Below are 23,892 nucleotides of genomic sequence, written 5' to 3' on the forward strand. Positions count from 1 at the left end.
GAGGGAGGGAGGGAGGGAGAGTGTGTTAGGTAAGAAGAAAACGGAGAAACCTGTGATTTATAGCATATTGGGTTATTTTTACATTGTTCCCTGATTGACTCTTCTGTTTCAGTTTTTAGCAGTATCTGTTCATAGCTTGTGCTCACATTACTCCATTTTACATTAATCACCTACCGTACCCTTTTTTCAAGAAGCATATGTCTCTTTTTTGCCTTTAGCATTTGGGTTCATTTTTCCTGGAAATTTTTCTGTCAATTTAACTCCTAGATCATCAGCCTCTGAAGAAGATGACAAGGATGATAGTGCCTGGGAACCCCAGAAGAAAGTTCCTAGAAGTCTTAAGCAGCGTGTTCCCAAGGAATCTAAACCAAAGAAGGCACCAGGGGTGAAGAAGAAGGACCCGCCCGTGAGTGATGGCTTGGAAGGTGTGGCTGTTAAGGAAGAGCTGGTAGGTGCTTTAGCTGGATTCAGGGACACTGAGTGCCTTCCTGATTGGGGATGTTACTTTCTCCTTATTCATAGTAGCACAAAGCAGGTAAATGACAATGACTGCAGGGCAATGGTGTCCTCTGCCATGGGTCTTAATAGTATTTACCATCTGATCCACTGCGTTGGAGGGGAATGAATATATATCAGCTGGTGTATGTGTGTGTCTTGCCATAAGCACATAGTAGCTACACCAACCTGGATTTAAAAACAACAGTATGTTATAGGGTATTTTGCATTACAAAAAGAATTATGCATTTCGAAAATCATTCACTGTGGTATTCCTTTAAAATAACAGCTTCCCTAGTACATTTAAAATAATACTCTTTTAACACATAGTGGATACCTGACTTCAGTCCAGGAACACACTTATTATGTATAGTAGGGGACATTGATACACCTTGCTGTGCCACTCTTTTCTCCTATTATCTAGTACCTGTGTTCCTTCATCTTTGCATCAAGCTTTTCACTGAACACATTTTTAGTGGGTGGGCGGGCTTTACCTATAGCTGAGAAAGTATTGACTTCTTCTATCATCTTGTTGGCAAAATGTAGAGGCTTTTCATTAAGCATTGCATAGCTGCCCTTAATAGTAGATTGATTTCCTAACTCAGAAAATATTTCTTATTTAGTGGCATAAGTGATTCTTGGTGTAGAGTTCTGCCATTCTTTGTGTTAGAGTTCAAAAACCCTTTGAGAATTTGATTAAAGTTATGAACCCTTTCTTGAGTAAAAGGGGTACAATGTACATAAGTCTATCCTTTAATTTTTTAACTCTAGCTCAAGGGCTACAGCTAAACAACATTTGTCATGGTGATTTCTTGATCCTGCCAGTGATGTTTGGTATATGTATATTTTTTTTTAAAGGGAAAAGAATATTCAAATAGAAAGTCTCACCTAAGAGACATTCTGGGGGCCTGGGTGGGAGTGGGGGGGTAGAATTTCTCTCAAAACTGCCAAAATTCACACATTGTATAGCTCAGTGAAGGTACATGGGTCATGTTAGAACATTTCATTAGGTTTGGCATTTTGCTTTGCTGTAACCACTGCTGAACAAAGTAATTGAAAACCCTGTTTTGAATAGAGCTAGAATTAGTAGCCCTCTAATAATTTTAAAATCTGTTTTTAGCAAACAGCACAGACAAAATTCATTATTATTCTGTCTCTTTCCCTCCATGTTGCTGGCATTTACGAACCTGCTGGCCACTCTTCAATCACTGAAGACTTTAGCTCCTGCTTCATATCTTCCTCTCTGCCATGTTGTCATCATTCTTAGTGTTTGCCCCACCACATGGGTGAGCCACCTAACACCCTGTTTTCTTGGTTCTTTGATCTCCTCATCCCCAGTGACCTCTTCTGTACCTTTACCACTCGTCTCATGATCTCAACCTGAATCTTGTCATCACCAGAAATTGTACTACCGCTGACATTTCTTTTTCAGCCATTCCACTTTTGTACCACCATCTTCCATTCTTCTAGCTCATTTGTTCAAGTATCCTCACTACCACACTTTCGCTACCTTGTCATAATTTCTCATCGGTAATTTTCACCCATAGCTGCACTAGAATCACCTGAGGAACTTAAAAAATGCCAGTTCCTAGACCCTGTTTCCAGATGTTAAATCTAAAAAGACTTCTGGGGTGAGCCTTGCTATCAATGGTATTATTTCCTTAAAGCTCCTCAGGTGATTTTTATGTACAGCCAGGGCTGAGAACCGCTACCTAAGTTTTTGATTCCAGCACTCTACTACCACTGTCAGTCAGCCCTTTTCTTTTCCTACCTTATCTAGCCTTGATTCCATCATTTATCATTTAAATCACTTTTCATTAAGTAGGTTCTCCATTTTCTCCCTTCTTTCCTTCTGTGATGTAAAGCTGGTCAAACCCTGATACTGGGTTGAGCCATTGTCTCCCTTCACTGAGCAGCTGGCTATTGCTGGAAAGCCTTACCAACAACCTAATTTGTTTTCATTTAGGTTCATAATCTCAGACCTCACAATTGCATCAGAAATACCTGATAGACTCATTTTTTTTCCAGCACTTTTTTGTTTTTCCACTTTTTCCTCTTAACTTCCTAAATTCCTTTCTTTTCTCACACTCTCAGCTGATGACATTGCTTTTTATGTATTTGAGAATATATGAAGTTGCTCATTTTCTCATGACCAAGCTAGCTATTATTGCATCCATATTGTGACTTATATTATAGGGGAGGAAATGTCATTCCCACTTCTTGGGCTTTAGATCCCATCCCCTCCCTCAGTCATTCTCCTCCTTTTCTCTTGTTAGCTTTTCTTCCTTTGGCTCAATTGCTACAGAGTATAAAAATGCTGTTTTGCATCTAATTTTTAAGAAGTCTCCCCTTGACTCCATATCCATCTCCAGTTATCTGTCAAGCTCACACAACACAACACATGGCAAGGTAAGGCTGAGGCCTGCTCACTGATTCGACTGGTAAAGATACAATGAGCCTTTTTTTTTTAAAGATTTTATTGGGGAATTGGGAAAGGGGAACAGCCAAGTTGTTGTTCTTCAATCTCAGTTGTGGAGGGCACAGTTAACTCAGCTCCAAGTCCAGTTGCCATCTGGCCACCCGTGGGCCTCTAAGCTTAAGGTACCGTGTTCAGTCTTGTTGCGGGTGGGCATAGCCCACCATCCCATGCAGGACGAATCCTTTTTGAACTGGCAACCTTTTTGCTAGGAGCCCGTGCTCTCACCAGCTGAGCCATTCTGCCACCTTTTGGCAGCTTAGCGGCAGCTCAGCTCAGGTGCAGCTCACTGGCCCATGTGGGAATCACACAGGCGACCCTGTTGCTCAGAGCTCGCACTGTTAACCAACTGAGCCACTTGGCCGGCCCACAATGAGCCATTTTTTTATTTAGATAATTTCCTAGTTACAGAGAGAGCAGAAAGAAAAGTAGTCAAATTCTTTTTGGATTCTTGGGTTTAGTCGTGGACTACATAACCATTTGGACTGTTAAGAGTGATTTAAAAAAAAACCCATGAGGGCAAAATAATATGAACTTTGGTTATTCAGTTTGTCAAAGATTCAGGTTAAATTGGAAGAAAAATATTGTTATGGAGGCTTATTAAACTCATTAAACACTGAAGGAGGTTATAGAATCTTAGAAGCTTCAAAAAATGGAGAACTATTTCAATATGTTTTTGTTAGTTTAGATCTGTGTTTCTCAAAATTTTTGGTCTTTGGACCCCTTTATACGCTTAAAATTTATTGAGGATCTCAAGGAGCTTTTACGTTTGTGGATTATATCTTTTTTTTTTTTTTTTTTAGCTGAGCCATCCTGCTACCTGTTGGCAGCTCAGCGGCTGCTCAGCTCGGGCTGGACTCGAACCGCTGTTGCTCAGAGCTCAAACTCTTGAGCGAGCTCTTAACCAACTGAGCCACTCAGCCGGCCCGGATTATATCTATTAATGTTTATTGTATTAGGAATTAATGAGAAATCTTTAAAATACTGAAAATTAATAATCCTTTTGCATGTTAATGCAAGTAACACTTTAATGAAAAATAAGTATATATTTTTTTCAACAAAAAATAGTGAGAATGACATTGTTTTACATTTTTATAAATGTCTTCAATGTCTGACAGAAGGTAACTGAATTATATAAGGAAAACCCTGCCTCTACACAGACGTTTCCCTGGTATTTGAAAAATGGAGTATCACTATTTGAAAATTGTCTTTTTAAATAATTGTGGCTATTCTTATTTGATAATATACTAAGCTCAGTAAGTGGTAGTTTCTTAAAGGCCTTTTCCATTGTGGAATCTGGAACCACATTAATGAACTTTTTATACTCTGTTACATTAAAATCCATTGGTCTGTGTAGTAATTTGAATGGATCTTTTACCCATGCATGATTTTGTAACAATAAGTGTTGATCATTGGAAACTATTGGTTCACTGATTTATGCATACCTTCTAAACATTAGTACCTTTCCTCATATAATGTCAAAAAAGTCACATTTGTTAACATAACCACCAATCTCATCACAATGCTGGGAAGGTGTCAAGCTCACAGAAACAGATACTAATTTTTTAATTTTAACTTTAAAGCCCGAATTTTATTATTGGTCCAAATGTCAGGCATTTCCTTGAAGTGACAGTTTCACTTAGGTCATTTATGAAAAAATATCTGCCAGCTACCCAAGTCTGAATAACCATAGTTTGTCTGTAATTCTTTCAAGTAAAAGTGGTGTTTTGTAGAAAAAGAAGCTAGGTCAGCACACAACTCAAAATGGTTGCATGAGTGCTTTTCCTCAAGACACACTGCACATTAGAAAGTACTGGTACACAGCAGAAGTACTCTATGTATACTAATCATTTCAGCACAGAGTACTAAAAAGGTGTGTTTTCAATGGTCAGAATTTTAAAAATAAGTTTTACTGCTTCATTCTTAATTGAAACTGACCTTGTTTTATTGCAAGCATGAGGTAGTGAAGGGAACAGTGACTGCTAGGACAGCTTGGTGCCACTGCCATGGTTTTTGCTACCATTGTTCTTGCACCATCAGTGCAAATGTCAACATTTGTGAAAAAGGCAAATAATGTCTTGGCATTATTATGAATATAGCTTTCACCGTCCAGACCCCTGAAAGGGTCTCAGTGTCCCCCAGGGGTCTGTGAGCAACACTGAGAAACGGTAGAAAAATCTTCCCTGAAGAGTCCAGAGAAGATATCTTTAAGTGTCTAATTTATGATTATTGGCTTTTCTTGTATTCCTCTTACTTTAACGCTCCCCACTTCCGTCATTTTACTTTGTCTTAATTGTTTTCATCCACTTCTTTTCCCCCTCCTGGCAGGTGGCCTGGGTGTAGTAGTGGTGGTAATGATGGTGGGATTAACACATATTTGCTCACCATTAGCCAGGCAACATGCCCAACATTGCACTCGTGTGCTCTTAATCTTCACAACAACCCGTTGAGGCAGATGTGCTGCTCTTCATGTGATTTTATAGATGAGAAAGCCACGGCAGGAGACATTAAGTGACCTGCGCATTCATGGTCTGTAGGTAGTAAGTATGGAGCTGGGTTTCTAAAGCAGGAACATAATTTTGTCAGCATTTCAGGAACTGATGTATCTCTCACGGGTGTTTTTACATCAGCCATGGTCATAAGAGTGATGTATAAAACCAGAGTGCTGGTTTAGTAGTAGTTTGGTCTAATTATCACAAGAACTTGAAACTTTTATGACCAGCAGTGTCTCTTCAGAGGCTGAAGTAAATAGGGAATTAAACAGTACTCAGAAATGTATGTGATAAACATGGACTCAGAATAGGAGAATTAGATAAATCCATTCATTTGGGCTTATTGAATGCCTACTGTCGTCTAGGTGCTGTGCTTGTCACAGTGACAGTTGAAAGTTTTAATTGCATGAATCTAAGGTAGTCTGATATATCATCCATCTCACAGGAGGGCCGTCTTACCATTGGGACCAAAATACCCAGAATCTGTTTGCTCAGCTTTCCTCTTCTTTGTACATTACTTAGAAGAATGCTGATCATATTTGCTTTTTGCTGTTCTCCTTTTCTTGCTCCTCTGTGGATGCCAACCCTTTGGATGATGGACACATTCTTTAGCTATATCAATTCATTTGATCAGGTTATTACCAACTCTTAATGGACCTGGGAGTCATTTTATTTTTATATTTCTGTTCTTATCCATTATATTTCAGCTGAAAGTGTAATACTTGGAGAGCTATTTAATGTGCATCATTTCCAGGTTCAGGTAGTGGTGGGAGGGCATTAGGGTGGGGGGTGCTCTTTATTGTAGTTGTTCCTAGAATTTTCAGTAGTCAGTAATTCTGGAAAAAATATTAGATAGGAGAGGAAATTGAATTTTTACTAAGATTTAGTTTGGGAGTTGTTCTTTTGTTCGAGTTTGTGCCATCTGCGTCACTTAGGTAAATGCAAATAGGCTAGCTTGTGAAATTGTAAACTCCATGTGGGCAGGGTATGTATCATATTTACCAGTCCAGTGCCAAAATCAGTGCCAGGTCTCTCATTCCTTCACACCTGAGCTATCACTTGGCCGTCATGTCGGGGTGGGGTGGGATGGGGTGGTACAGTGAGGAGCCTCTGGACATGGGTGCCTAGCTTTGCAAACTCCTAAAGAAAAATACCTAACACTACCCTTCTGTCATTCTTCTGTGTCTTTCTGTATAAATTGGTGGCATGTGGAGCCCATTGAGTTTTTTCAGTGTGTGTTACTCTTTTTACCCTAAATGGTTAGTTTTTGATTGCAAGTTTTAAATATTGGTTTTTCTGGCATGTGTAGACCTATTCTTTAGTCTATTTAAAAAATTAAACTTTTGATTTCTAGATAATTGTACATTCACTTGCAGTTGTAGAAAAAAATACGGAGAGATATCATGCACGCTTTATCTAGTTTCCCCCAATGGTAACATCTTGGGACACTATAATAAAACACCACGTGGAGATTGCCCTTGATGAAATCCACTGATCTTTAGATTCCCCTACCTTTATTTGTATTCACTTACATGTGTGTGTATGTGTATATTTAGTTATGCAGTTTTATCATGTGTAGGTTTGTGTGTCTATCTCACAGATCCTTGTGGTTCCATAAGCACAAGGACCTAGTGTTGCCCTTTTATAGCTACACCCACCTCCAACCCCTGCACCCCCTCCCCACTCCCAGCCTGTGACCACTGGCAACCACTGATTTGTTCGGGAATGGTATGTAAATATAATCGGATAGTGTGTATCTTTCTGAGATTGGCTATTTTCCCACATCCAACATAATCTTCTTGAGATTCTTCCAAGTTATTGTATGAATAATTTGTTCCTTTTTGTTGCTGAATAATATTCCAGGGCAATTGGTTTTTATCTTCTGATTCTTATGTGTTCTCTTTGTGGTTTGATAGGATGATTCTGTGGCTATTGATGATGTTGTTTTGGAAGACAGAAAAGGTAATTTGGATTCTGTGCAGACTCTGAAAACAGCAAAGACAAAACAGAAAAATCCAGCTCAGTCACCTTCAGCTCCGAGGGCCAAAAAGCTCAAAGTTGATGAAGAAAACAACAAAGCCAGCAGCTTCAAGAGTGAGAGTGACAGTACAGAGATACCATCCACAAGCACCACGTGGGAAGTGGCATGCAAAAAGGAAGAGAATGAAGATGACTATACATTTGGTCAATCTCCTTTAAAGAAAATAAAGACCAAAACATGTCCTCAGGGGCATCCTGTCAGGTCGCTGGCAAATTCCAACAATATTATAGAGGACTGGGAAATGAACTGGGACATAGTACAGGTATGTGCAGTCTTTTTCTGTCACTTTAGTTCATTTGATTCCTTTCTTTTTGACTAGGATAAGAGTGTCACTGGCTAAGGGAAGGGTTGAGAGTTTTCCATTCTCTTCAGTTTTGTCAATGATTTCTGGAGGCTTTGGCCACTGGTTCCTTTCCTAGGTATGCTGTTTTGTGTCATAGCTTGTCATCAGTTCTTCAGGTGAGAACTGTGACCTCAGGCAAATTATGTCTCTGCCATAGTGTTTTAGTGCACATATGCTTGTATAGAAAGTTGCACCAACAGATGGGGCCCTCAAAGATTCATTGTTAAGTTTTTGCTTTGAACTTGGACTGTATTTCTCCATAAAAGTAGTGCAAGTGATTAGGTCTTTGGCCATTAGCACATCTATGTAACACGTAGTGTAATGTTGCAATATACTATAAACAAGACCTAGCAGTTTCTTAAGGGAGAAATTCTGTCCAAATTCCAGTTTGAAGTGCCATAATTATGTCTCACTACAGGGGAAATTGATTTCTCCTAGCTTCTGTTGCTGGCTTTGGGGGTGGTAGAGAAGACCTGAAGAGTGACTCTTAAGTAGTGAGTCTCAACCTTTTGTCTGCCCTAACACTGAGAACATGTCAGACTTAATTATAACAGTGTCCCCCGCTAGGCTACATGGGAGTGACTCCTTCCTTGTTGTCTGTCCCATGGGAATTCTGAGGTGCACCCCTTCCCTTGCTGTGAATTGTTGCTCTAGAGCCCAGGACCTTTGCTGGATCCTAATACTACTTCTCAGTCTGAGACTGTCTGTGTGTTACCTTTTTATTTAGAGGAACTTTTTTTCTATCACCTATTAGTAGAACATTGCCAGTAATTTTTAATTATTATTTTTCTGTTCTCTGGCTCCCTAAGAAACAGACTATTACCCCACAGCTTTCTTCTCATTCTTGTTCCTGAACTAAACAGCCCAAAGTTTCTTGGAGAAACAGTATAATTAGGCTCCTTCCTATGCCTTGTTTTTCTTTATTCATTTGGGCTTATAAGGAAATGTTTTAAAAGGGTGATTCATGGACTACCTGCATCGGATTCACCGCGAAGACTTTCTTAAAATGCAGAATCCCTGGTTCCAGTCCAGACCTGCAAGGGCCAGTGGACATATCCCAGTTCCCATCATTTCCCCTTTATTAACACTTTTAAGCTTATGTCTGTAATTGACATAGATCCAACCCTAGGAGTTGAAAGTGAGCAGGAGAGAGGGAGGAAGGTTTCAAAGACCCTGAAGTCTCTTATTAAACTGTGGTAATAAATTATTCATAGTTAAGTCAAGGGCTACCTATTCTATGATACTTTGCTTCAAACCCCTATCTCCTAATCTTTGATACAGAGAGCGATGAAAATGGCCCTGCCTTAGCCATTTTTCTCTTCCTTCCCAACTTCTAGTGAGCTTAAGCAGAAAAGAGTTTATTACCTAGAACACGGGCTTTTCAAAGAATACAAGGGACAAAATGTGATCAAGTCCCCCAAAGGCCTTGAAGCAAAAATTGGAAAATATTGAGGACTTGAGGAAGACACTCTCAGCTTTCGTTTTTTCAGGGATCTCATGATCACCCATTTCTGCTGCTTCTCTGAGTTATTTTTTCTCCATAGACCAGATTCTGTGCTTCTTTACGGAGGGTGGAAGATGACAGCTGTCCAATTCATTTGTCATTGATTTTAGCTTGTGAAGAGGGAAACGTGTATGGTCAATGGTCAGAACAGGTGCCCAACTGCCAGAGGGTGAGTGACACAAGAGCAAAGGCCAGTAAAAGCTTCATTTAGAAGCCGGCAACAGCAGTGTCCATTGTTGGGTTGTTGGAATGTCAAATGAAGCAAGTTACCTCATTTTAAGGCCCTGGAATTAGTTTATGGACTTTCGCCGAATTACTTGGGTAATATGGATATACTTGTCTTTCAATTCCAAGCAGTTTTTACCTCCTCCTATTTATTGGAAGTGATTTTTGACAGCTGAATCAAGCCTGTTCTTGAAATCTGGGGTTCCTCCCTATGAGTTGGGAGAAGTGGCTGCTACAGCTGCCACCTTGGCTGTGCACCCTGATAACGAGTAGTAGCTCAGCTCAGGCATACCTCATTTGATTGCACTTCCCAGATGTTGCATTTTTCAACAAGTTAAAGGCAAGACCCTCTACCAGCAAAAAGATTTCGACTTGTTTCTTTGTGATGCTTGCTTTGTTGCTGTAGTCAGGAACGGAACCTGCAACATCTCCGAGGTATGCCTGTATTTTCAAGATGGGTTTAGGGAAGTTGCCCAGTAAACTTGAGGTGTGATTTACATATTTGGATTTGAAAAATGTAACCAGATGCTGTCATCCTACTTTAACCTTGAGTTAACTTTTACAGACAATTCTTGTGTTATGTGTGGATTTCCTTGCCTATGCTCTTTTATTCCGTCATAAACGAGAGAAGCTTTGGGAGAGAAAATAATTTCATCATAGCAATGCATTCCTGCTTTCACACATGGTTGAGAACAGTGGCAGTTGTGGGGAGAAAGGGGTCTGAGAAGAGCGAAAGTCAGCAATGCCATGTCAGACAATTGGGATGGCCTTAAACATTTGGTTGTTTAACGAACAGTCTCAATGAAATGCCTGTAATATGCATATTGTCTGCCACAAAACCAAATGTATGTCTAAGGTCTTTGGGGAAATCCTGAAAAACACCTAGTTGGTAAGGAATGGTCAATGGAAATTAATTGTATAGAAATTATTAATTATTTCTAATTGAACATGTGGGAAATACTGTTTTTATTTCCTTTATTTTGAGCGATAATCCCCATAAACCCTGTCTACCATGATACCCGATCTTCTATTTTTTCTCTTCAAGGTGTGTTTCTCAGCTCTTCAAAGTTTACTGCTTTTTCAGGAACATCACTGCCTTGTTGGGGAAAGGAAAACTACATTGGCAATACTTGCTTTATTTATAGACTTTACATATAAACGTCTGCTAATGTTTATTTACTAATCAAGGATAGGAGATCACTGAGCTGAAGCAATCTGCCCTTTTTCTGATCTATCCCCCCCACCCGCAGTGTGTGGTTGCCATCAAAAACTAGTTTTTGTGAAAGTACATTATACTTTTAGGCAAATATGTTGTGAATACCATGACCTTTATAAGAATTTGAAGAGGTGACTGGCTATGAGACGTTCCTGAGAAAATCTAATGCTCCAAAGTGGTGATTGCTGTTATACAGTCTCTTTATTTTAAGGAGGGCGGGAGTAAGCGAGTGGAGTAGCCATATATAATATTTTAGTAAAGTCTCCTAAATTAGGGCGGAAGAGCAGCAAAACCTCTTTATTAGCTGTTTTCCCCATTCTTGCAAGAGATAGTGTGGGATTACATGGGTGAAGAAGACTGGGGGATGACAAAATTGGGGAAAGAAATGGGACAGGAAGGAGGCAAGCTCCTCTGAGTTGACTTGCTCACCGCAGTCCTGCATTTATATAAGCACAGCCTCACCCATTAGGTCAACCTGTTGGTTCCAGGAGGAATTAAGTAAAAGAAATTATATCAGCATTCTTTGTTACTAAAATTCAGCTGGTAGTACTTGTTATGTTTTTTAAACTGTTTTGAAGTATATATACAGAAAATTGTAGTGAAGTGTACAGTTTATGAATGTTCAAAAGTATCCGGCTTCCAGATCAAGAAACAGAACGTTACCAGCACTCTGGAATCCAGCCCCCACCCCTCGCCCCCCATTTCATCCCCTTTTCTAATCCTCGGTCCCCTTTCCTATAACCACTCTTCTGACTTCCAACAACATAGATTAGTTTTTCCTTTTGCAGTCTTAAAGAAAGCTTTTTGTGTGATAAATAAGCGATACAGTAAAACGCATAGGTAAGGGTAAAGAGAACAACAGGGAACAACAGCTTGCAGAAGGCATGTGTCCCATTGCTGGTTTTGGAATGATTTTGAATAGAAAATTCTCAGTTCTACTCGTGACAGTGTCATTTAATTTAGATGTTAGTTCTTTTAAAGTGTAGATGCTGCCTAGGTGACTAAGGCTTTTGTTTATTAGTTGATACCTAGATTTTTTTTTTTAACTGAGGTAATGAGAACATAGATTTGAAGGAGTTAATCTCTGGATTCTTTGGAGAATGCCATTTCATTGGAGGTTTTAGACACCAGGGGGCAGCATGAAGGCACCATGTGTCACTTATCTGCAATATGATCCAGGAAGAGAAGTGAACGCAATTTGATTAATTTGTGTTTTTGCCTGAAAAAATCATCTTGCTTTGCACACAAATCAGACTTGGGGAGGGAGGGTGGTAGAAGAGGGTAAAGGGGGTCAAAGATAAGGTGATGGAAAGAGAATTGACTTTGAGTGATGAACACACAATGCAATATATAGATGATGTATTATAGAATTATATACTTCAAACCTATATAATTTTACTAACCAATGTCACCCCAATAAATTTAATAAGAATTTTTTTTTAAAGGTAATATAGCTCGTGGGACTTTGGGCAATTTACTTAACTTCTTTGGGTCTCAGGTTTTGTATCTATAAAACAGGAATAATACCTCTCTCCTATAGTTCAGTATTGAATGTATGAAAGTGTTTAAATCATAATAAGCCTTGTATAGGTGTTAGCTTAAATCAACAATGACAAAAAGTGCCTCATTATTTAAGTCTTAGACTCTCTTGTTTTTTACTTTACTCTCATTCCTAATTACCAGTTAACTATAAAAATTAAGGTAATAAGTGTGAATAGTTTAAAAGTAAACTATAGTATTTCCCTGCCTTACCCCTACCCATCCCTAAGTTATGCTGTCTACTTTTAATTATTTTACTTATTTCTTTATTGTTTACCTCACTTTTCTGAGATACAGATTGTGGGCTCCACCCCAGAGTTTCTGATTCAGTAGATCTGGAGTAGGGCACAAGAATTTGCATTTCTAACAAGTTTCCAGATGATGCTTGTGCTGATGGTTTGGGGAGCACACATTGTGAACCACTGCTCTAGTTCATAGATCACTGGCCCACAAACTGTTGGGGTTGGGACAGGGGGATTACAGGGGGCTTGACTCAAGAGCTGAACCAAGTAATGAGCTGATCAGCCATTTAAAGTGGCTTAATATGACTAGGATAAAGTTGAAGCTCTTTATGGAATTTGCCATCTAGCTCCATCCACCTTTCTATTTCTTTCCCTCAACACCCCTTGTACAGTTTAGTATTACTGAATGTATAGCAACTTTAAAAACGTGCCTGGTTTCTCATCAGTAGCTTTTGATATGCTAGTCTCTCATCCTGGATTTTTTCTGCCCCATTTGGCTGCCTGGAGATACCTTCATTCTCTTGCTGCTTTTCTATTGCTTTAGCGTTAGATGTTTCTACCTCCCATCTCCTCTTAAAACAGTCAGTAAATGCTTTTGTCAGAGTACAGATCACACTGTGTTTTAACTATCTCCCTGTCTGTCTTTTTTTTGTTAGCCTGTAAACTCCTTGGGACGAGGGACATAGTTTTTTATATTTTGATTATCACTGGCTTGGTATGATTATTAGCATATACTATGAGTTAAAATAAATGTTTGACTAAATTAAAACAGAAGAAATTGGATGATTTGGAGGCCCAAAAGTGGTGACAGCTTTTATGTAGTTTCCTTAATATGAAGGAGCAAATTTGCATCAGCAGCAGCATATACTCCCTTAACACACAGGATGCTTCTGGATTTGTCAGGACCTAGTACTATCCAGATGTACGTCTGGACTCTTAGCTATCTGGGGCCTTTTTCAGTTATCAATAGCTGAGCTAGTTTAGGGTAGTGGGAGCCCATGGGTTGCTTTAACAATCACCCAGTTCCAAAATGATGAGCATTTTGGGCATTTTTACCCCTCATGTCTGTCTTCCAGAATCTGGCCTGTTTTTCAAGAACCAGCTGAAATGTTACCATTGCAGCAAGCCTTCTTGGTTATCCCAGGGAGACCATTCTCTTCTCAGAAAACATTATGCCACTTATTCCCTGGCACATGCTGTCTTACTTGTACTTACTTGCATTACCATTTTATCTTCCTTTCTAGATTGCAAAGTCCTTGAGGACAGTGAAGTTTGGGACCAAGCTTGGGAAGAAATTTTAAAACTATGTTACAGTGGTTGGACTTTTACCAGTAGGTAGATACAGTCATTGGAACTTATGTTCCAAAGAAGAAAAAGAGAGAAAAGAATGACTTATTTTCTCTGTGTTTTAGAAATATAGTCAGTAGGTTGGATGAAAGACATAGAGAACAACAACAGCAAAACCACTCTGTAGTTTAGATAAAATATATTAGTAGAAAGGGAGTTCAAGGGGAAGGAGCATTGTAGAAGCTCAGTTTGTTTTTTTGGTGACAGATTAGATGGGCATGATAGAGACCACACAGCGATATTGAGAACATTGATTAGAGTGCTTTTGGTTGCAATAAGAGAAAACTCAGATCAAACGAGCTTAAGCAGATTTCTTGACCTATGTAACAGGTAAGTATAGTCAGTACACTAAAATGGTTTCTCCGTGATTGTCTTAGCACTACCATCCTCAGCTTCAAGATTCTACATGTACGAACTGTATTTCTCCAGAAGAAGAAATTGTGCCTTGGTCCAGAGTTCCAGCCCAGATCTTGAGCTTCTTGATGACTGGACTAATCTCTGGCACACTGACAGTTGAGGTCAGGTGCTCTTAAGCCACATAGCTAGTACATATGAAGAGGAGGTATTGTTGAAGGAGATAAGTACAGTGTCCCTGAAAGTTTCTGTGCTAGAAGATGATGATGTTGACTGGAATAGGAAATAGGAAAAGGTACAGGTTTGAGAGAGGAAATACTAAGGAGTTTGATTTTCTTGGGGTCAGGGAAGATATCAGGCAAGAGGAGCATTTCTGAATAAGGGAGCAGCCGCATGAAGGCCCCTAAAGATGAAAGCACTGGGCTTGTTCTAGGAATTGAGAAAAGGCTATTGGGGCGGGCTTCTAATGAGGGTAAGACTGGATAAGATGAGGTTAGAGAGGGAGGTCTGTTTTGGGGGGTCATGGTAAGGATGTAGAATTCTGAATGCAATGGGAAATCATTGAAAGGTTTTGACCAGTCAAGTGACATGATCCAGCATACATTTTGGAGATCTCTATTGTTGCTTTATGGAGATTGGAATAGATGGGATTGGAGTGGATGCAAGAACAGTTAAAGGCTATTGTAATAATAGGCTTGAACTAGACTGGGGGATGGGGAAGAAGAAATGAAGAAGAGTAATAAACTAAATGTTTTGCAATTAAGAGTTGACTGGTTCTTATGATGGAGTGGATTTAAGAGTGAAAGGAGATGAAAGAGTTAAAGACTCGTAGTTTTCTGGCTTAAACTGTTGTTTGAATGACCATAATAAGGGTTAAACTGGAGGCAGAATAAGTTTGAGGAAGATCACTTTGCAAATGCAAGATTTGAGATGCCCATTAGGTTTTCAAGACAGTATGTCAAGTAGTTGGTTTAAATGATTCTGGAACTCGGATGGAAGAGAGGCAGAGCTGGAGATGTGAAGTTGGCATCCTTACCGGAGGGTTGATACTAATCCATGAAAGTGGGTGATAAGATGAAGGCCTCAGGATTTAAGATGCCCAGAGAAATGAGAGTATCCTGAATAGCCTCTGAAGTTCAGCCATTTATTTCATCTGTAGTTTTGAAATTCAATCTATTTTATATATTGACTTGATTTTGGTAACCAGTTGATCATGAGAATTCTTTAATTTCCTGGGGTTTTTTTCCTTCCAGTTTTGGCAGATCTTGCATATCAAGATGGAAATAATAATAAAACCTATGCCTTCTATGCTTTACTTTGAAAAATCGGCTTCAGTTTTGTGAATAGTTATTGAAATTGTATTTCATTCTTTCTCTTCTCTAGGCTGACTTGTCTAAACTTCTCCACTTATATGTACCTTTTGCTGAAACCTATAGACTTGTATTTTTATAAGAATTAATTAGTTTGAATATGTGTGATAGAAAACATGAAAGATACAGAAGGATCTTTTTATCCTAACTCTCACTGAACCAATTACCTTTCCCAAAAGTAAGCCATGTTCCCAGTTCTTGTGAATCATTTCATAATCAGTTTACATAAGAGTAATTGCATGGTGTTCTTTGTGGGCATATCACAATCTATTTACCAGTTCCCCATTGTAGATTTAAGTTTTTGCAGACTTTTACTCTGCTGGAAACAGTTCTTCCAAAAAAATATCACTATAAATAATATCCTTTCCCAGAGGAATAAATATATCAGGATAAATTCCAAGGAGTGGAATTGCTGGGTCAAAGAGTTTATGTATTGTAAATATTGATAGATGTTGTCAAATTGCTCTTCCTCCAGCGGTTATATCATTGTACTGTCTCACTAGCAGTTATGGAAATTACCTTTTCCCATAACTCATGCCCACACAGTGAGTTACCAACTGCTTGATATTTGCATCCAATTTGAGAGACAAAAAGTGCATATCTCATTGTGAATGATACAGAGTGATTTTGATTGGATTTTCTTGAATTAGTGAAATGGCTATTTTATGATTGCCAATTTGTATATATATTTTATGTAGGTTTTTTGTTTGTTTTTTTACCACAGCAAGTAGTTTTTAAATGGAGAAAATTTGATGCTGTATTTTAAACTATACATTATAATATAGATAGTATTTTATTTTCAAGATTTTAAATCACTAAATGTACTTAATTTACAGGTTTTATCTGCGAGAACTAATGTTGAACCTTGGGTTTGTGCCAACATCATTCTTCTCTTTAATGATGATAACACAATTCCCTTCATTATTCGTTATCGAAAAGAACTCATTAATAACCTTGATGCTGACTCCTTGAGAGAAGTTCAACAAACACTGGAGGAGCTACGGTAAGAAATCTGGCATGGGATGAGCCTAGTGTAAGGAGAACGAGGATATGTGAGCCAATGAGGAGGAATAGTGAGGAAGTGAATCACAGTATGTTTCTGCAGTTTCGGTGTTGTGGGCTTTTTGAATTATCGTTATCTGGATTTGCTCCTATCCTGACAGAGGAAGTCAGCTCTATTTTACTTACTTAGGAGTGTGCAGAGTCGCTCTGCTGATGTGTTTATGCAGAGCTTGGGCACGTATCAGTGAAGAGTTGGTTTACAGTGAAAGTGCGGGCTTAAGAGTTTGACTGTCATCCTCTGTCATAGAAATAATTATATAATGGCAAAATTAAAACTGCCAGCAGGAAACTCAGAAAAATACATTTTAGTTTAAATCTCCAACAGCTTGCATAAAACGGTTGTCTTAATACTATAAACTCCCTAAATGGAGAGTTCTTTAGCAGTATGGCATTTGGCAGGAAATATGTATATTTCCTTTTTCTGTTCTTTTAAAAGGGATGTTAATTTTATATAGTGGATTGTAAGTTTTGTATGGTTATAGAATGGAAAGTACTCTTAAAGATTATGCCTCTGGACTTATTGTAATAACTCAGAAATACACATAGAAACTATAAAGACTGTAAGACTATATTACTCAGTAAAGTTTATAAAAACACTCTACCATTCATGCATTTATTGCATGGCTTCTACACGCCAGGTGCCATGTTGTGTGCTCACAAGTCTACAAAAAGGATCTGATTAAAATTGGATATAATACCACCATCAAGCCATTCTAAAAATACTAAGTATTATTTTTACAACAAGCCTAATAAGCTTCCTGTGATTAGGGGGGAACTTGCAGTTCACTAACTTTTCCACCACTTTTGTTGAAGTACTTTTAATGCCAGGGGGATTATAGTGCTAGTATGTGGAGAATTATATTTCATTGAGAGATAAAATCAGTTAGCCAACCCAGCAGTATAAATGACTAGCCAATCAAGTGGTCTCAGATTCAAATCTTCAAGACCAGGCTAGTCTAATCAAGCAGCAAGGGATATGAACTGGAGATCACAAGTCTAAGAGAGGCAGCCTTACCCATCTCCAGCAGATTACTGACATACAGTGTTGTCTGTTCAATTTTCCTGATCTTCCTGTGTCTCAAAAGAATTCTGAGTCAAACAAAACCATCTTCAGGCTACAATTGGAAGGCCAGCAGTTTGCATTTTTTTAAATAAGCTTTCTGTTTGGTTGAAGGTAAGATAATGAAGAAAATCTGAGGGTTTTGGGATCTAAAATTGGGGAATCGTCACAAACAAGCAAGAATAGCTTACTTAAAAAATTTAAGGTATCCTAACAATATTTGGTTGTACATATGGGGGACATGTAGAAGCTTTATATCATGATTATTATTATTATTTTCTTTTTCTATAAAATACACTTCTACTGCAAGAGAGTTCCATTCTTATATTAGCAGAGGAGTGTTTCTCGAAGTAACGGGGCATTGACAGGCTTAGAAGACCTTTTTACATCATGCAGATTTTTTTGGTCATGAGATAAGATCTCTTTTTTTTCTTAAGTTTGGCATTTTTTATGTCTAAAGCATTGGCTTTTAATCTGCTCATTGCTACCCATAAATATAAAACCAGTTCATTACCACTTAAAAAATATGAAACAGACTAGAAAGTAGAAGAGTGCAGTTTATATGCTAAAGGTAAATATTGTTTCATGAAATTGTTTCAATTATATATGCAGAGGGTACCATACAGAAGGTGCCAAAAAAAGGATACACATTTTACAAAAGGAAAACTGTATTAAAATTGTAATACTCAATATATAGTGATAACAAAAGATGAATACAAGTCATGTTTGAATTCCGCAATTACAAGAGGTGCTCAAAGTGGTTACCATCAGTGTCCAGACACTTCTGATGATGGTGAATTATTGCTTGAGCAACTTTGACCAAAGTGTCCACTTGTATACATTATTTTGGCACCTTTGATGTATATGCACACATACAGGGTTGTAAAATAAAATGTATTTCTTACTGAGGGTCACTGTTCAAAAAGTGAATTAAAGAGCACGTTTATGGATAATAAGAAAAGTTTCCTGTATTTTCACTAAAGATATCCCTCTTATATTCAGGCCACTTGGACCCTGGTGTGGGGTGACCGGTTAGCTCCGTTGGTTAGAGCGTGATGCTGATAACACCAAGGTTACTGGTTTGATCCCCGCATGGGCCACTGTGAGCTGTGCCCTCCCTAAAAGAGTCAACTATGCCATTGTAGCATGAAAGCAATGTGTAACAAATGAACATGGCTGTTCGCCAATAAAATTTAAAAAAAATAAATAAAAATGACTCTGGTAGGTTTTATTTAGCACTTGAGAACAAACAGCCTTGGGCTACCAGGACTGTAAAAGACACACAGGTTGTAATCTAAGGACAGCATGTTCTTCCTTTTTAATTTACAATCTTCTGCTTTTAGTTTAGTTTTTTTATAAGTAGATTTAGTTTTCTTTTCATCAGTCATTTTTAATCATTTATATTAATGTTTCTCTTACTTTTGTCCATCATTTTAGCAATACTATTATTAGGCAGATCCTGTAAATAGGAACAGGTAATGAAATAGAATGAGGGGCACTAAATAAACAATAGGATTGCATATTCACAATGAAAAATCATTATAAAGTGAGAGAACAACTGTGCCCTGTCCCTGCCCCTACCTGTGCATTTATCCCTGTATATTGATTCTTAGAATCAGCTTTTCTCTATGAAATCCTGGTTCTGTATAGTGGAGAATGGTATCCTGAGCAGTGATACCCAATGGCAGTGAGTACACCTAGCACCCGTAAGTTGGTGCCTAAGGACCATTCTCCTGATTCCAGGGCTGGGGTAGTGAAAGTAAAAGATGAGCTTGGAATACCTTGTGCCAGAGAAGAAGGCAGTGCTCAGAGAATGATCGAGACATGCCAGAAGGACACAGAACTAGCTTGAAGGGGTTACTTCTGGCCAAATCTAGAATAATTTGAGCATTAAATGATAGCAATGAATTATAATGACTAAAAAAACAAGAAACCATGAGCCCATAGTGATATAAATAAATCAATGAATCATTTGAGAGTTTAATGAGGAATGGAATAACCAAAGTACCTTGCCACAAAACACTTAATTACAAAGGGAATTAAGAATACCTAGATTATGGAGAAACCAGCAAATACCACCTTAATCAAATGATCAATGTTAATTAGTACTGGGACAGATGAAAATCATTGGGACAACTATTTGTCCCATAAGATGCAGTTAGAAGAACACAGCATTGCTTCTATGATGTTTTTGCCAAAGATACACCATCTGAATCAAATTGTGAGGGAACATTAGAGAAACCCAAACTAGGACATTCTTCAAAATAACTGGCCTGTAACATTGTAAATCAAGGCTTTGAAATGAAGGAGAGACTGAAACATGGCAATTACATGCAACCCATGATTCTTAACTGACTCATTATGAAGGACATTATTGGAAAAAATTGGTGAAACATAAATGCTGAGGTCTGAGGATTAGATGATAGTAGCAGATCAGTATTAATTACCTGATTTTGATGGTTATACTGTTATGTAGAAGATTCTTGTCTTGTTTCTAGAAAATGTATATTAAAATACTTGGAGGTGATGGCAACTTATTGTCAAATGGTTCAGAGGGGAAACGAAGTTCTTTTTACTTTACCTGCAACTTTTCTGTAAGTTTAAGATAGCTTCAAAGAGAAAGTTTTGACATACAGGTCGTGTATATTACAAAAGCTTTTATTTTCAGGGCTGTTGCAAAGAAGGTTCATAGTACAATCCAGAAAATTAAGAAGGAGGGGAAGATGACTGAATGCTTGTTAAAAGCCTTGCTGAACTGTAAAACTTTTGAAGAACTAGAACATGTGGTAAGGAGCCCTTTTTATCTGTTAATGTAAACTTGAGTATATTATGATTTGGGTCTATTAATAGTCAAAGAAGACCTGGAAATAAATAGCTAAAGTCATCAGTCATCGTTATTTAATTCAACAAAATATTGGTTCTTTATTCAGTCAGCATCTATTAGGTGCTCAACTGTGCTAGGCACTTGGGTTTACAAAGACAGATAATATAATACATAGTCCTTGTCTTTAAGGAACTCCCAGTCAAATAAGGAAAAAGTGGAGTAGGTTACAGAGGTGCGAAGCTTGAGGAAAGATGCTGAGCCAGAGGCCTAGATGTGAGCATCTTCAGCATGTAATTGATACTTGAAATCATGAGAATGGAAGATTTTACTCAATGAGAGTTGGTGGGGGGTAGGCAGGTCAAGTTAGACCACTGAGGAATACCAACTTGTGAAGCATGGGTAAAGGAAGGGAGAGCCTGAGAATGAGGGAAGTACGAAGAGACTCAAGAAATTATACTATGGAAGACTCGGCAAAAGGAATTTTAGGAGGTAATGAGCAATAGTTAAATAATTCAATGTCACAGAAAGATTTGGCTAGATATGGACTGAAAATTGTATATTTGGTAATTAGGGGATCATTGTGGATCTTTGTGATACCACTTTCAGCAAGGTGTGTGGAAAGAGAAGCCAGATGGTGGCAGGTTGAGGAGTGAATGGATTAAGTAGTATAATAGAATCATTGTATGTTGATAGCTGTTAGAGGAGGTTGCATGAGTTGAGGAGAGGACCTTACAGTTCTTGCAGTTCAGGCACTGAGTTTTTAAGATGAGTGAATCCAAACAAAAAACTAATTTTAAGCATATGTTAAAAATGTAAAGAATCATATAAGGATCAACCATCTTCATACAGCTAGTATTATGTAGTCCTGTCTAGTCTATGAATTCATCTCTGAAGGAAGATGCAAGGGTTGACTTAAGGATGTCTTTAGCATTCTCACTGTGTCTTCCAATTTTGTGTCCTAATTTAACTTTTGCTTTTTAAAACAATGACGTGGAATGTTTTCTGACTTTTTTCTAGTCAGCTCCTTATAAAACTGGGAGCAAAGGCACCAAAGCCCAGAGAGCAAGGCAGCTGGGATTAGAAGGAGCAGCCAGGAAACTGCTTGAGAATCCAGAGGAGCTCAATCTGCTGGCTTACATTCAACCCAATGTGGAAGGTACCGGTTTTCCTTAAAGAACTCAGCCTTGTTTCTTCTTCTTTTTTCTTTTTTAGTTTGAAAACTTATTTTAAAAAATTTGTTTTGGTAAGTAATGACCGTATAAAAGATATAGCTTATAAAGAACGAATAATTCTTATAAAATAAATCCCGACAGACCTCCTGCTTAACCATTCAGTTTTCCTCTTTTGATGAAGTACCTCTTCTGTACATTTGCCCATTTTTCTATAGTGTTGTTTCTCTTTTTCTTACTAGTTTATAAGCATATTAAGATGTTCTTTTTCAGTTATATGAGTTGCAAATCTTTCGGTTTGTAACTTCTGTTTTTACTTTCTTTATGCTGTCTCTAGGTAAATAGAAGGGCTTAGGTTTATTATAGTTAATTAATATTTTCAATTTATTAACCTTTATTTTTAAGATAATTGCTTTTTTTTTCTTTTTAAAGAAATCCCTTCACATCTTAAGGTTATAAAGTTTCTACTGTATATATTGTGTTTTAAAACTTTTATCTTATTTCTAAAAATTGATTTAATTATGAAAGTCATATCTACCTTTAGAAAGAATTTCAACAGTTCTGACATTCAGGAAGTATAAAGTGAAGCCCTGCTCTCACACATCTTCTCTGCAGGAGTAAAGTGTTTGTGTTTTCCTGAATCTTTTTAACTTTTGTGTGTATGCGTACATGACAGAGAGAGGAAGAGAGTAAGGCAGAGCTATTTCTAAGAAAAACCCAAGCAAAATGACATCTGATACATGTCAAGATGCATTTGGTTTTATTGTCAAAATGAGGGCCTTAGAGTGAGAGCTTTTGAATGAGATTGGCTTTTTTCGGGAGTCCTGTGATAGGATTTAATGGGGAGATTGATTCTCTGGCCATTCCTGCTATTCTAGTTTCTCTTGACCATCTGTTGACTCTTATGCTGGGAGACATAAGTGTCTGTAGGGGGCAGTATCTGATAACAAAACCCATAGTCTGTGCTAAACTGTGTGTACCGTAACCAGTTTTGTCTTAAATAATTCAGCAAATGTGAATTTGCAATTTAAAAAAATTGAGTATGTGTGTCTGTAAAAATACATATATCTTTTTATATACAAATACATTTTAATATGTTTTGAAAAGGGCAATAATGAAAAGGCAAATCAGTATTATTCGAATATGGAGATGGGTTGAAATGAGTAAAATTCAAGTTTGTTTAATTTTTTAATTTTTTTATTTTAATTTTTTATGGATTTACCATATTTTATTTATCTTAATTTTTTTAATGTGTATTTTTAGTTAGATTTTCAAATGGTTGCACCATCTTGTATTTTAATGGTAGCTGAGACTGTATAGCCACGTATTAAGGTTGGGCACAGCGAGAACTATCTGTGCTTAGTCATGGTATGTTTTATAAAATTGAATTTTGGAGCTTACAGAATGTTAGATGCTTAAAGGTTTATCATGTATTTTAATTAAAGTTGATTTCTGTTCCTTCTATTTCTTACCTCCTTTGATACAAAGTTTTCCTTAGTTCTCGCTTATACTGAGTTCCTACTGGGTAGGTTTGATAACCATATCTCTTTTGATTGTCATATATGGTGATGCTCCTGGACTATGTGATGATGGATACTTGGTGAGACTTCTGATAATGCGGATAGATCAGGGCCCAGCGCAGTTATAGTAGCACTATAACACCACATCAGGACTTTCTGTTTTCTTTACTCTCTTTCACTCTGATCACAAATGTAGAAGAATTATTATTAATTCCAAACAAGCTAAAGACTGCTTTTTAAAGTTTGCTTGGAATGTTTTTTCCCTTTTTCTACCCCCTCATTCTTTATGCTGCACATATACTCGTGATTACCCTCAATTTTATTACTGTTTTTCTAAAGAAATATTTTCATCATTCCCATCATTCCTCAATGAAATATTTATGAAACCAGATATTTCAGTGGTTTTTTTATTTTTCTGCAATAGAAGACACATCTTGCTTTCTAACTTGCCACTGGTCAACAAGATTTGGTCTTAATAAAAAAGGTATATTATGCCACAACTGGCTTACATCATGAAAGATCCAGAATACCCCTATGTTGTATACAAGGAGAGTAGCTGATTGCTCAACACTGTTGTATATAAGAAGAGGTGGCCTTAGTGCAGATAAAGTGA

General features: G+C 37.7%; 1 protein-coding gene across 2 annotated transcripts in view; it reads left to right on the forward strand.

Annotated features, from left to right (window-relative positions):
- SRBD1 (S1 RNA binding domain 1) overlaps positions 1-23,892 on the forward strand; it is a 216,577-nt gene that overhangs the window by 27,647 nt on the left and 165,038 nt on the right. For both annotated transcript variants that reach the window (XM_019663551.1, XM_019663550.1), the window contains 5 exons: positions 268-448; positions 7,380-7,766; positions 16,481-16,647; positions 20,435-20,552; positions 21,608-21,746. In XM_019663551.1, the coding sequence (XP_019519096.1) occupies positions 268-448; positions 7,380-7,766; positions 16,481-16,647; positions 20,435-20,552; positions 21,608-21,746 (992 nt within the window). The remainder of the gene's footprint in view (positions 1-267; positions 449-7,379; positions 7,767-16,480; positions 16,648-20,434; positions 20,553-21,607; positions 21,747-23,892) is intronic.

The sequence above is a fragment of the Hipposideros armiger genome, unplaced genomic scaffold (assembly GCF_001890085.2).
Source record: "Hipposideros armiger isolate ML-2016 unplaced genomic scaffold, ASM189008v1 scaffold_395, whole genome shotgun sequence".
Classification (NCBI taxonomy): domain Eukaryota; kingdom Metazoa; phylum Chordata; class Mammalia; order Chiroptera; family Hipposideridae; genus Hipposideros; species Hipposideros armiger.